The following is a 13,196-nucleotide window of genomic DNA, read 5'->3' as shown; positions in this document are numbered from 1 at the left end:
GCCTCTCCAACCCCTTAAGAATTTTATATGTTTCTATAAGATCCCCCCTCAGTCTTCTAAATTCCAGCGAGTACAAGCCTAGTCTATCCAGTCTTTCTTCATATGAAAGTCCCGCCATCCCAGGGTTCAATCTAGTGAACCTTCTCTGTACTCCCTCTAAGGCAAGAACGTCTTTCCTCAGATTATGAGACCAAAACTGCACACAATACTCCAGGTGCGGTCTCACCAAGGCCCTGTACAACTGCAGCAGAACCTCCCTGCTCCTAAACTCAAATCCTCTTGCTATGAATGCCAACATACCATTCGCTTTCTTCACTGCCTGCTGCACCTGCACGCTTGCTTTCAATGACTGGTGCACCATGACACCCAGGTCACGTTGCATCTCCCCTTCTCCTAATCGTTCACCATTCAGGTAATACTCTGCTTTCCTGTTCTTGCCGCCAAAGTGGATAACCTCACATTTATCCACATTATATTGCATCTGCCATGCATTTGCCCACTCGCCTAATCTATCCAAGTCACTCTGCAGCCTCCTAGCATCCTCCTCGCAGCTAACACTGCCACCCAGCTTCGTGTCATCCGCAAACTTAGAGATGTTGCATTCAATTCCCTCGTCCAAATCATTAATATACACTGTAAATAACTGGGGTCCCAGCACTGAGCCTTGCGGTACCCCACTAGTCACTGCCTGCCATTCCGAAAAGGACCCGTTTATTCCTACTCTTTGCTTCCTGTCCGCCAACCAATTTTCTATCCACCTCAACACTGAACCCTCAATACCGTGTGCTTTAAGTTTGTACACCAATCTCCTATGTGGGACCTTGTCGAAGGCCTTCTGAAAGTCCAGATATAACACATCGACTGGTTCTCCCTTATCCACTCTACTAGTTACATCCTCGAAAAATTCTATAAGATTCGTCAGACATGATTTGCCTTTTGTAAATCCATGCTGACTTTGTCCGATTCCAGTTGCCTATCATTTAAAGTCCCCATCCTGCTCCCTTTCTGTCTGTTGCTATCTGCTCTTTTAAGAGACCGACTGCAAGAACATAGAACATAGAACAGTACAGCACAAGAACGACCTTTTGGTCCACAATGTCTGTGTCAACCATGACGCCAAGGCCAACTCTTATTTGACTGCACATAATTCATCTTGCTGAATGACCTGCATATCCATATACCTATCCAAAAGTATCTTGAATGCCACTATTGTATCTGTCTCAACCACTACCCCCTGGCAGCACATTCCCTGCACTCACCACATGGTGTGTAGTATAAAATTGCCTTGCACATCTCCTTTAAACTTTGTCCGTCTCACATTAAAGCTCGTCGTCGTGGCTATCCCTCGAGCTCAAGGATGATGAGAGCTCTACGTTCTGTTGTTTTTATGAACTCTCAGGTGGCTTATGAGTCCAATCCTGGCTTTGAAAGTTCTTTGGCATTCAGGGCAGGTAATTCCTGATGTCAGATTGGGCTTTGGTTGTTGCTGCCTGTCTTTCCGTTTACTTTTCTTCTAATCTGCGCATCTGTTGGCTTCGAAGGTCGTTGTTCCTTTTTGGATGATGGTTCGCCAGAGTTTCCTGTCCTAGGCATTAGTTTCCCAATTGTCAATGTCGATTTCACATTTCTTCATGTTGGCTTTTAAGGTGTCTTTCAATCTTTTCTTTTGTCGGCCTTTTTTACATTTGCCTTCTTTAAGCTGGGAGTAAAAGCTTTGCTTTGTTTTTTCTCTCTACGTTACTATATTCTGGCCTGCTAAGCAAAACCAACAGGATTGGCAACACAAAATACAGACAAAGAAGTGTAATCTGTTACTTAATTGCCACGTTAACTAATTGGGTCTCATTTTATAGAGATGCTCTTTGTTCTACCAATCCCTCCTTCACCAGTTACATTACAATTATGAAATTCATCATGTCACCAATCCAGCACATGCCAAATCTACTCTGAACTTTGAGGCCATTTGGCATGTAACCAAATGATCTATAGATCCTCGATAGGCATATGTTGGAGAGCATAGTGACTGATTTCATCTCGGCCTGGAATGATATTTTTCAAACTCTCAAGAACGAAGGAGGCTGCAGAAAGAGATGGACATGTTAGCTGGTGTGGGCAAGTTGAGCCGAAGGGCCTGTTTCCATACTGTATCACTCTATGTCTCTATTGCTTGGTCCATCAGGGGATTGATCTCCCCATAGGCAATTTCCAATATTTTCTGTTTTTACACAATATGACTGCTGTCCAACAGGATCATAATATGGATACATTCATAGATATGCAGAATACAGTGTTTTGAGCAGTGTTCTTCCAGATCTTCCCTCCAGATTCTCCCCAAATATAATTGTTCCTCCTTCGCCGCCCATGCATTCAATGGAGAAGGCTGCAAGATTTTGATGTCCTTTTAAAAATCTGTCTGTCAACTTCTCTTTTCTGGAAGACAATTCTTCAAGACCATCTCCGACCAAGCTTTTGTCACCCAACCTGACGTCTGTAGAAATATTCCGATTGGTTGCATTGCATCATGGTCTAGTATGGCAATTCCAAAGCACAGCAATGGTATCCAATGGCATAAAAATTCAATTTTACAATGTTGGGTAACCCATCCCTGGTGCTCTCCTACCAAATACATTCTTCTGTCCCATAGGTTTTCTTCTTCCATTGTTCATCCCTCCCCCCACATGATTCCATGTGCCCACCATCTGCACCCCAGCTGAGCCATCTATCACCAACCAGCCTCTATCCCACTCCACATCAAGCTGCTATATAGTAGCAACCTTTCCCCTCTGCCCTGATGCAGGATCGCAACCCTTAGACATTGGCTTCCGCAGATAATGCTTGACCCGTTGAGTTCTTCCAGCATTCTGCTTTTGTTCATTGAGTTATAGATTCAACGCAGCATGGAAGCGGACAATTTGGCCCACCACCTCCATGCCATCCAGCGTGCACACATCCATTTAGAATTTTTTAGATGTTAAAATCTCATCGTACTTCAGTTACATTACCTAATGATGCAGTTCTTTGCCGTTGCAACTTACCGCATTATGTTAAGTGACGTGATGTTAAATGACTATATTAAAATCTACCAACTGAAAATATCAATGCAATTTTTAAAATTGCTTTGAAGATCAGACAGTTTTAATAAACATTTTATATAACATAATTCTAATTCTGATTATTTTGTCAAGTACAAACATGCAGATAAATCCTAACAAACGTATGATAATTTGCCAAGAACTGATGTGCTTTGATCAGAATACTTTAAAAAGTGTTTCTGGAAAGTCCTTGTCAAAACATTGCCAGTTATTATTATCTCTAGCTTAGTCCGATAGCCAATGAAGCTCTCTCTGAGTCTAAAACATCGAAAACAGCAATGGCCTTTTATAAGACACAGGAGCATGAATCTGAGAGTGTTCCGAGCAATTTGGTCGGAATTGGAAACGATCCTTATCGGATGTTTGTGACTGGATGGGGTTAAAACTCTAAGAAACTGGAACATGCATTGGCCTTTAAGGTCCTTAATTCACCACCCCACCATTTCATGAGGTCATAACTGATTCAATTTTAGTAGCACCCACTTTCAGTTCAGTTCAGTTTTGTTTATTGTCACGTGTTTCGAGGTACAGTACATTATATGATTACAAGCGACCCATTTACAGTGTACAAATACATGATAAGGGAATAACTTTCCCACCCTTTTTCCATAACTCTTGATTTCTTTGCTGATTAAAAATCTAACTTCCTCAGTTTTTAATATATTTAAAGATTCACCAGGAATTCCAAAGACTCATAACTCTTTGAAAGAATAAATATTTTCTTTTCCTCAACTGCCATATTCTAAAGCTATGCCCTCAGGTCCTAGACTCTCCCACGAGGGGGGAACATCCTCCCAGCATTTGTCCTGTGCTAAAATCCCAACAGTTTCCATAAAATTGCTACACTTTATACAAAAATTACAATGACCATGGACCCAACTCGTTCAACCTTTCTGTATAAAGGAATCCCTCTATACCCCGAATCATCCTAGTCAGAGAGTCATGGAGTCATACAATATGGACACAGGCCCTTTGGCCCAACTCTGCGGAATTCTCTGCCGCAGAAAGCACTGGAGGTCAATTCACTGGATGTTTTCAAGAGAGAGTTAAATATAGCTCTTGGGGCTAACGGAATCAAGGGATATGGGGAAAAAGCAGGAATGGGGTACTGATTTTGGATGATCAGCCATGAACATATTGAATGGTGGTGCTGGCTTGAAGGGCCGAATTGCCTACTCCTGCACCTATTTTCTATGTTTCTATGGTTCTATGTAACTCATCCATGCCAACCAAGTTGAAAAGCTGAACTCGTACATTTGCCTGCCTTTGGCCCATATCCCTTTAAACCTTTCCTATCCATGTACCAGTCTAAATGTATTTTAAATATTGTAATTGTACTGTGTCTACCACTTCCTCAAGCATAATTTGAACTTGCAGCACTTCTTAAATAAAGGTGCAATATTAGCCATCCCCTACTCTTCCATTACTCACCTTTGGCTAACGGTGATGCAAATATCTCTGCCATGGGCCCAGCAGTTTCTTCTTTGCTACCTTCCCACAAGTATACACTTGGCCATGCACTGGAAATGTATCTACCTTTATGTGCTTTGAGATGCTATCACTTCCTCTGTTGTAATGTGGATCTTCTCTGAACCACCCCCAAAGATAATAAATATGAGAATCATGGCTCTCCACTGGACTCTAAATATAGTTTCACTTAATACAGTTGTAGCAAGATGTACTGACTTTGATGTTCCATACCCTCCATTATTTATTCATGCTAATATCAAGACTATGCAGGCTCACTGAAAACGTGGAACACACTTACCCGTGTGTTTTTTTCTAGTAAACAAATATTGACAACTCTCTCTCTCTGTCTCTTTGACTAACAATATCCAGCACAGATATCCACCCTATTTGGGATTGTTTGACCTCCTTTAGAACAGCACAGGAACACATCTATCTTTATGTATTCAACTGCTTGTTTGAACTATTTTCCCACGATATCTAATCAAGACAGGGACAAAGTGTGTCCTCTTACCTCAGGGCAGCAGTCTTCCCACTTTTGTGTGTGCACGTAACTTGTCGTGTTTGGTAGCCAATCTGAATGTCAAAATATTTGGTGTCCTGACGGATTTGACGGTTTCTGTTCCTCTTTTTCTTCATAAGCTCCCAGGCTTCTGGGTCTCTCGTCCTGCTTCCCACTTGCCGGATTTGCCGAGAATGCGGAAGAGAGCATTCGCTCCAGGGACCAACTTTGAGACTGTGTATACTCTCTTCCGCAAGACAGGAATTGAACGTGCAGGTCTGAAACTCGGTGAGTTTGGGGCATGGTTCACCGCCATTGAGCGGAGGTAGCAGGATTTGACGAAGTCGGTGTTGTAATCCAACTCCACAGGATTTAGTACATTCAGACCAGGGAGTAAACTCTGCAACCACACAATTCTGCGGGCATGGGATAAGGCAGGCTTGCTCGACATGGGGCTTGCTCTCAAAATATTCACAGATGACATCTTCAGCTGCAGCTCCATTTCTCTTCTCGATGCAAGTTACGTTCCTCCTCTGTATACCATCCTCGCCTTTCAAGCACTCAGAGGTTTGCTTTGAAGAAGGGCTCCTGGATGAAACAGGTGAACATTCGTTCCATTCGTCCACCCGCCACTCATATAGGTCTTTATGCCTGTCGCAGACTTTGAAGCAATTCTGCTGATTCTCTGGTCTTTCTACTGGCTTGCAATTAGTGGGTAAAGTAGTCCAGCCTTCCACATGGGCACACCACACCGACCTGGTCTGGATACCACCCGGGCCACACTTCTGTCCCATACATCTTCCCCAGGCACCTGCAAGAAAGAGAATTGAAGATTTCGTTATAACGGTAGTTGAGATATAAAATGCAAAGCAAAGAGGAAATTTTAAAAATCACTGCAGTTCTCGGAAATCCAAAACAAAAGCAGAAAATGCTGTAAATTCTCAACGGGTCAGGAAGCCTTGGCAGTGGGACAAACAGGTTCACTGTTTCGGACAAATATTTTTTCAGGCTTATGTGTACATTATCAAAAAGATCAAACTGTTCCCTAGGCTGTTGTGACATATTAGTTGCTGCAATATGTTTTGCATGATCGCTTATTTTAATGCAGAATGACCAGGCATGTCTGCAGAAGGGTCTCAAACCAATGAAGGGTCAAAACCCATTCATTGTATTCAGAGATGCTGCCTGACCTGCTGAGTTACTCCAGCATGTTGTGTCTATCTTCGGTGTAAACCAGCATCTGCAGTTCCTTCCCAGGTTACCGCTCATCCAGATCACAGCCTGGGAACCGTCAGACATCAGGCACTATCTGGTGTTTCTGGTCATAAACTAATGGTCATGTACGGCAAAGAACCCAATTAAATGGTGTTTCATCAGCCCATTGCATAGCCCCTTTAAAATAGCATCAAGGAAGGTGTAACCCTAATTATGCTATTTTGTTCTTTTCATTGCCCCATTACAGCAAGTTTTGCCAGGTTAAAGTTGGATCCATTGCATGAGTAGGTCAGAATCTCAGATTACATTATAAAGCAACCCACCTCGTTTCACTAACCTCTCAAAAAGTATGATCATTCATACAGGTTACTTAAACTCACAGAATAGTTAATAATGTATGTCAACAGTTAACAAAGAGATTATTTCATTTGACTGCATTATTAAATTGCATGCTCTGCAATATGTTACAAGATATGTATATTCACAATGAATAGACTATTGAATACTGATGGGGATTGTAATGGGCTTTAAAAAATCATTTACAACATATATATTATCTAATGTCCATAGCTAAGCTAGAGATTTGAGCACTGAAAATTGATTAGTATTATTATAATGCACTGATTGCATATAAAACAAATTAACCCAGGATAATTCCTGTGAGTTAATTCCTGGGTGAAATTGCATCTATTGAATGATCGGGTCGGAGCCTACTATACTATATTCATGTTGATATTTTCCCAGAATCAGGCACATTCCCAATCACTTCACTTCTAACACACATTTCTCCTCTTCCCAGCATACAATTGGAGTGTAAAGGTGAGATTGGGTATTTCATAACATTACACAATCTTTTACCATTTAAAAAGCTTTTTTTATTTATTTGTGAGCCATGTTGGATGAGGTCACATTTTTCTACATTATTCCTCATCTGCCACGTTAATGCCCACTCATTTAGTTTGTCCATATCCCCTTGAAACCTCTTTACATTCTCCTCCAAATTCACAATCCCACCTGGTTTAGTATCATCAGCAAACTTGAAACTATAACACCGGTCAGACTTATGTATCTATGCTCCAAAGTGCAGAAGTGGTGCAGCGGTAGACCTTCTGCCTCACAGCACCAGAGATCAAGGTACAATCCTGACCTCAGGTGCTGTCCTTACACAGTTTGTACATTCTCCCTGTGACCGTGTGGTTACCTCTGGGTGCTCCGGTTTCCTCCCACATTCCAAAGATGTGCAGGTTTGTAGTCTGAAGAAGGGTCTCGACCTGAAACGCCACCCTTTCCTTCTCCCCAGAGATGCTGCCTGTCCCACTGAGTTACTCCAGCTTTTTGTGTCTATCTTCGGTTTAAACCAACTTCTGCAGTTCCTTCTTACACAGGTTTGGAGGTTCATTGGCTTCTGTAAATTGCCCCTTGTGTGTGGGGAAACGAGAGTAGGATAATATAGAACTAGCGTAATCAATGATCAATGTTCGGTGTGAAGGCCCTGTTTTCATGCTGTTTCTCGAAAATAAAGTACTAAATCCACTAGAGATCAGATGCAGACACAAATGATATTTCCTCCAACCTTGAATTTACCATTGATTTCAGGGGAATTCAGGATGAAATCCGTAAATCACTAAGCTGCACATTCGGTGATAACCTATTTACTTCAATGGAGCCACAAATTTTCCTTAACAAATTGTGAAGGTGTTTTGTTTTACTTTAGTTTAATTAATACAATAATTTAATTAATTAATACAAATGTTTTCAATTAATTTATATCAGTCAAATATATTTAAATATAATTATAATTAAACATAATAAAAAATCTACTGTTAGATATTTTAATGAATCTATAATTAAGGCACTTAAACGATAATAATGGGATTGGGCAGACACAACATGGATTTAGGAAAAGGAAACCATGTTTTACTAATCTGTTTAGGTTTTTTGAGATTAGACTTTAGACTTTAGAGAAACAGCGTAGAACAGGCCCTTTGGCCTACCGAGTCTGCATCCAGCGATCACCATTACATCAGCATTATCCTACACACACCAGGGATAATTTACAATTATTAAACAGAAGCCAATTAACCTACAAACCTATGCATCTTTGGAGTGTGAGAGGAAACCGGAGCACCCGGAGAAAACCCACACGGTCACGGAGAGAACGTACAAACTCCGTAGAGACAGCACCTGTAGTCTGGATTGAACCCGGGTCTCTTGCGCTGGAAGGCAGCAACTCTACTGCTGCGCCACTGGTTCACCCATTATGCTCATCGCAATTCATAAAGCATAAATTAGTAGATCAAATTCATTGTACTTTTAGAAGACTTTAAAAAAGGTGTCACACAAAAGATTGCAAAAGAGCAGTATTTAATTAAAACTACTTTGCTTACTAACGTATGACATGGTCTACCTGCTCTCTTAGACTTCCCTGGACCATTTCTGACTTCAAGAGTGCATTTAGTACCAAAAAATGATTTTATCACAATTTTGATGAAAGTGTAATGTAAATTGTAGCCTTAAGATAATAAGATACTAAGTATTAATTTTGATATTCCTACACTGCATGAATGTACTGTCTAATTTTGGCAATTAAGTACATTGCTTTTCGACTGATAACCTAAATACAATTACTTGAGAAATATCTTTCATATCCAGTACTATCTTGTTTATACCTTTAAACCTTACATAATAATAGTGATGAAATGCAGCAAATAGTTAAATGCTAATTTTAAAATATCAAAGAAAAAGTGTTTTATACCTCAGTGATTAAATTACTTTACAGAAGATACATTAGAATTGATAGTGTGCCAGAAAGAACAATTAAACTATTAAAGAAAGTCTTTTAATCCCCATTAATCTCTTTAAAATTGTCTTTTGTGATGAGTCTCAAATCTTTACAAGATGTCACATTCAGAGAGCACTCTGTCAACATATAAAATGTATGCTGATAAACCTTGCATCCAATTATCCAATGTGCTGCTGTAAGGAAATAGTTTTAATTCATAACCATATAAACTTTGCACTGTTGTGTAAAATAGCAGAATTTGCAACCTTACAATTTTCCATGCAAATATCAATCACCGTACTTGAAACCTGGCGCTTTTTATGTACTGTGGTCAGTACATGAATCCATGAAATAGGATTTCACAGGCATGCTGATTATCCATAAAGTACATTGACAGGCAGATAATTTTCTACAAACAAGGTGCTGCCTTCTCTGACTAACATCAGAATATGAAGCAAATCTTTTTGGTTTACAACAAAATGTGAAATCAGCATGGGCCTTACCTAAAAACATATTTATTACAAGCAACACATGGAATGTCATATCGGATTAAGTGAAACACTGACAGCCACTTAACATGGCTATAAAGTCTGAAGAAGGATCCTGACTGGAAAAATGGATCGCGGATCCATTCCCTCCCCAGATGCTGTCTGGCAGGTTGAGTTCCCACTGAGTTCATCCAGCACTTTGTGTTTTGCTGGCTATAAAGTAACCATGTCTTTCAGATACCACTCATTTATTTTCTATCTGACAAGAGAATAAATGAGATAGGCAAAGCAGTGGTGGGGTCAAGCCTGGCTGAACATACTTTGGACGTCCAAAATGCTCCCCAAAAAAGCCCTGTAAATTACCATAGTGGAGTCAAGATTTAGGGATTAAATTGTTTGACATCTACGGTAATTTGCAAAATCAAATAGGCGGAGTCTGAACTGCACACACTACACTAATTTTTCAAGACAATGAATAACCACCAAATACAATGTGGCACTGTGCCAGAGACTGAGGTTCGATCCTGACCTTGAGTGCTGTGTCTATGTGGAGTATGCACGTTCTCCCTATGACTGAGAAGGTTTCCCCCGGGTGCTCTGGTTTTCTCCCATAACTCAATGACATGCAGGTTTGTAGATTAAATAGCCTCTATAAATTGCCCCCATTGTAGGGAATGGATGCAAAAGCGGGATAACATAGAATTAGGGTAAACAGGTGGCTGATGGTCAGTGTGAATTCGGTACGCTGAAGTGCCGTGCTGTACCAATCAAACAAAACAACTACACCACAAAACACCCAACTTTCATTTACTTGGTTTATTTGGGGACCAGTAATGGCGCAATCTTCCTGCATTTCCTCTACATTTTTTATTGTTTAGTTTAATTTAGTTTAGAGATAAAGCAGGGAAAGCCCTTCGAGTCTGCGCCGACCAGCCATCCCCTATCCGGCACTATTACTATCCCACACTATCCCACACACACTAGAGAAGAATTTACAATTTTACAGAAGCCAATTAGCCTACAAACTTGTACATCTTTGGAGTGCGTATGAGGAAACTGGAGATCCCCGAGTAAACCCACACAGATCACGGGGAGAATGTACAAATTCCGTACAGACAGCACCCGTAGTCAGGAATGTTCCCAGGTCTCTACCACTGCACCACCATGCCGCCCTTGCTTTCCAAGTGTTCATCCAAATGGCTAAATAATTCAGTCATTGTCATTGTCATTGGAAATTACTCAATTGGAGGATGATCTCCACCATTGGGGTCCTGGGTTGACTCAAACATCCGATCCTGGAACCATGGACCTGCCTGAAGAAGTACAGATATTTCCTCACTGGTCAGCTGCCTACTGCAGGAGGTAATCTTCCTTCATTCCTTATCTCTTTCTCTCATTGATGAGCACCAAGTATTTTCCCTCAAAGTGAGTCACTTCCTGATGATGTGATAACATGAAGGCTGATCAATGGTTTGCTCCTCCCATCGGCTTTTTTTTTAGTTAGGTTTGTAGTGTGTCGTTGTAGTGCTTCCTCTGATCACCACATATCTCTGGTCATGGGTGAATGGGAACAGAGGAACTTATTTGGGAAGTCCAGTCCAGTGGAGTTTATGCTTGAGGATCATTGCCTTACCACTGGTGACATCAGCTTCAGTGAGGATGCTGGCATTAGTGTAGCAATCTTCAAAGATTCATCACTTAAGTTCTCCAGGCTCATCCAGGACACCAAGGTTTGGATCCATAGGGAAAGGTACAGTTGATTACTTTATTATAAATCTGTTTCTTATGTCCATTCATCGTCAGTGAAAATGCATCAGAGCAGTTTCCCAAGCAGCTAATTTGATCCCGTGCAGAATCTTACAGTTGATTTTAGTATCTTGAGTGAGTAGCCACCAAGATAACTGGGGCTCAACAGTCTTCAAGGTTACTTCCTCTAAACAGGGGATCTCCAAACAAGGGATCTCCAAACTATGGCCCGCGGGCCACATCCGGCCTGCCACGGTAAGCTGTTACGTGGCGGGGACTGGAGGCAGAAGCCGCCGGCAAAAGTTCACCGGAGAGCGGATCGCCACCGACCCAGAGCCGAGACAAGGCGAGAGATCGCAGCGCCCCCTCGCAAACAACAAACTCAAGATAACTTCCCTCCTCGCCGCCGCCGCTCATCCCGGGGAGAGAGAGAGAGAGGGGGGGAGAGAAAGTGTGGGGGGGGAGAGAGAGTGGGGGGGGGGAGAGAGTCGGGGTAGAGGGAGCAGCGGGTGAGAGCAGGAGCATGGGAAGGGGAAGGGTGTCAGAGGGTCCGGTGAAGGAGCGCTGCCACTTGCGGGGGCTGTTCCCTCCCTCTCTCTCTCCTATCTCTCTCTCTCTCTCCCTCTCTCTCGCTCTCCCAGAGCCAGCGAGATCTGCACCGCTCCTCCACTCTTTTCCTCGGCCCCGTCTCCCTCTAACGCAGCGAAATAAGAGCATACACAAGTGAAACGTCCCTCCTCGCCGCCGCTGCCACCGCCGTCGCCGCTCACCCCGGGGATGCGGGGCTTCTGACAACAACTACACTTGTGTTTGTTCTTATTTCGCTGCGTTAGAGGGAGACGGGGCCAGGGAAGAGAGTGGAGGAGCGGCGCAGATCTCGCTGGCGCTGGGAGAGAGAGAGAGGGGAGGGAGCAGCCCCCGCAAGTGGCGGCGCTCTTTCTGACACCCTCCCCGTGCTCCCGCTCTCACCCGCTGTTCCCTCTACCCCAAATCTCTCCCCTCCACTCTCTCTCCTCCCACTCTCTCTCTTCCTCCCACTCTCTCCCCCCCACTCTCTCTCCCCCCACTCTCTCTCTTCCCCCCACTCTCTCTCCCCCACTCTCCCTCCCCCACTCTCTCTCCCCCCCACTCTCTCTCCTCCCACTCTCTCTCTTCCTCCCACTCTCTCCCCCCCACTCTCTCTCCCCCACTCTCTCTCTCCCCCCCACTCTCTCTCCCCCCACTCTCTCTTCCCCCACTCTCTCTCTTCCCCCCACTCTCTCTCCCCCCCACTCTCTCTCTCCCCCGCACTCACTCCCCCCCACTCTCTCCCCCCCCTACTCTCTCTACCCCCCTTCTACCCCCCTCTCTCCTCTCCGTCTGCCAGTGGTGGTCACTGTATTTATTTCTGTTTTATAAATAATTGTATACCTACGGTGTATATATATTCCAATATTTCAAGCTCTTTTTAAAAATTGAATATTATTTATTTGTTGCCTATAAACCTAATGTAAACTAACCTAATCTAACCTAGTTTATTTAACCTTTCCTAATCTATTCTAACGTAACCTAGTCTAAACTTTTTTGAGTTCATTAAATTTATAAAACTCACACGTCTTTATTTTTTCCTACAGCCCGCAAAAATGTGCCAAATATATAATGTGGCCATCATGCTGAAAAGTTTGGAGCTCCCTGCTCTGTACTAATTTAGTTGGAAGTCTTGTTGGCCCGGAAGCGGTTGGAGGCGGTTGGAGCAGCGTCCGGGCGGTAGGTTTAAAAACCCAGCGCGGGGCTTTGTTCACCCAGAGGCCCGGAAGCGGTTGGAGGCGGTTGGACCAGGATGAAAACGTTCCCACACACTTTAAAAGAAGTGTTCTGGAGGAAGCCGCTGATTTGTGGAAGCGGACTAGAGGAAGCAGCTGATT

General features: G+C 42.9%; 1 protein-coding gene across 1 annotated transcript in view; it reads right to left on the bottom strand.

The window, feature by feature from the left end:
* Nucleotides 1-13,196, bottom strand: part of LOC144606191 (thrombospondin type-1 domain-containing protein 7A-like) — a 306,928-nt gene that overhangs the window by 181,657 nt on the left and 112,075 nt on the right. The window contains exon 2 of the mRNA XM_078422057.1: nt 5,074-5,872. Coding sequence (XP_078278183.1) covers nt 5,074-5,872 — 799 coding nt within the window. The remainder of the gene's footprint in view (nt 1-5,073; nt 5,873-13,196) is intronic.

This window comes from Rhinoraja longicauda, chromosome 2 (genome assembly GCF_053455715.1).
Source record: "Rhinoraja longicauda isolate Sanriku21f chromosome 2, sRhiLon1.1, whole genome shotgun sequence".
Taxonomy (NCBI): Eukaryota; Metazoa; Chordata; class Chondrichthyes; order Rajiformes; family Arhynchobatidae; genus Rhinoraja; species Rhinoraja longicauda.
The sequence above is the reverse complement of the archived record's forward strand: the minus strand, read 5'-3'. Positions and strand labels throughout refer to the sequence as shown.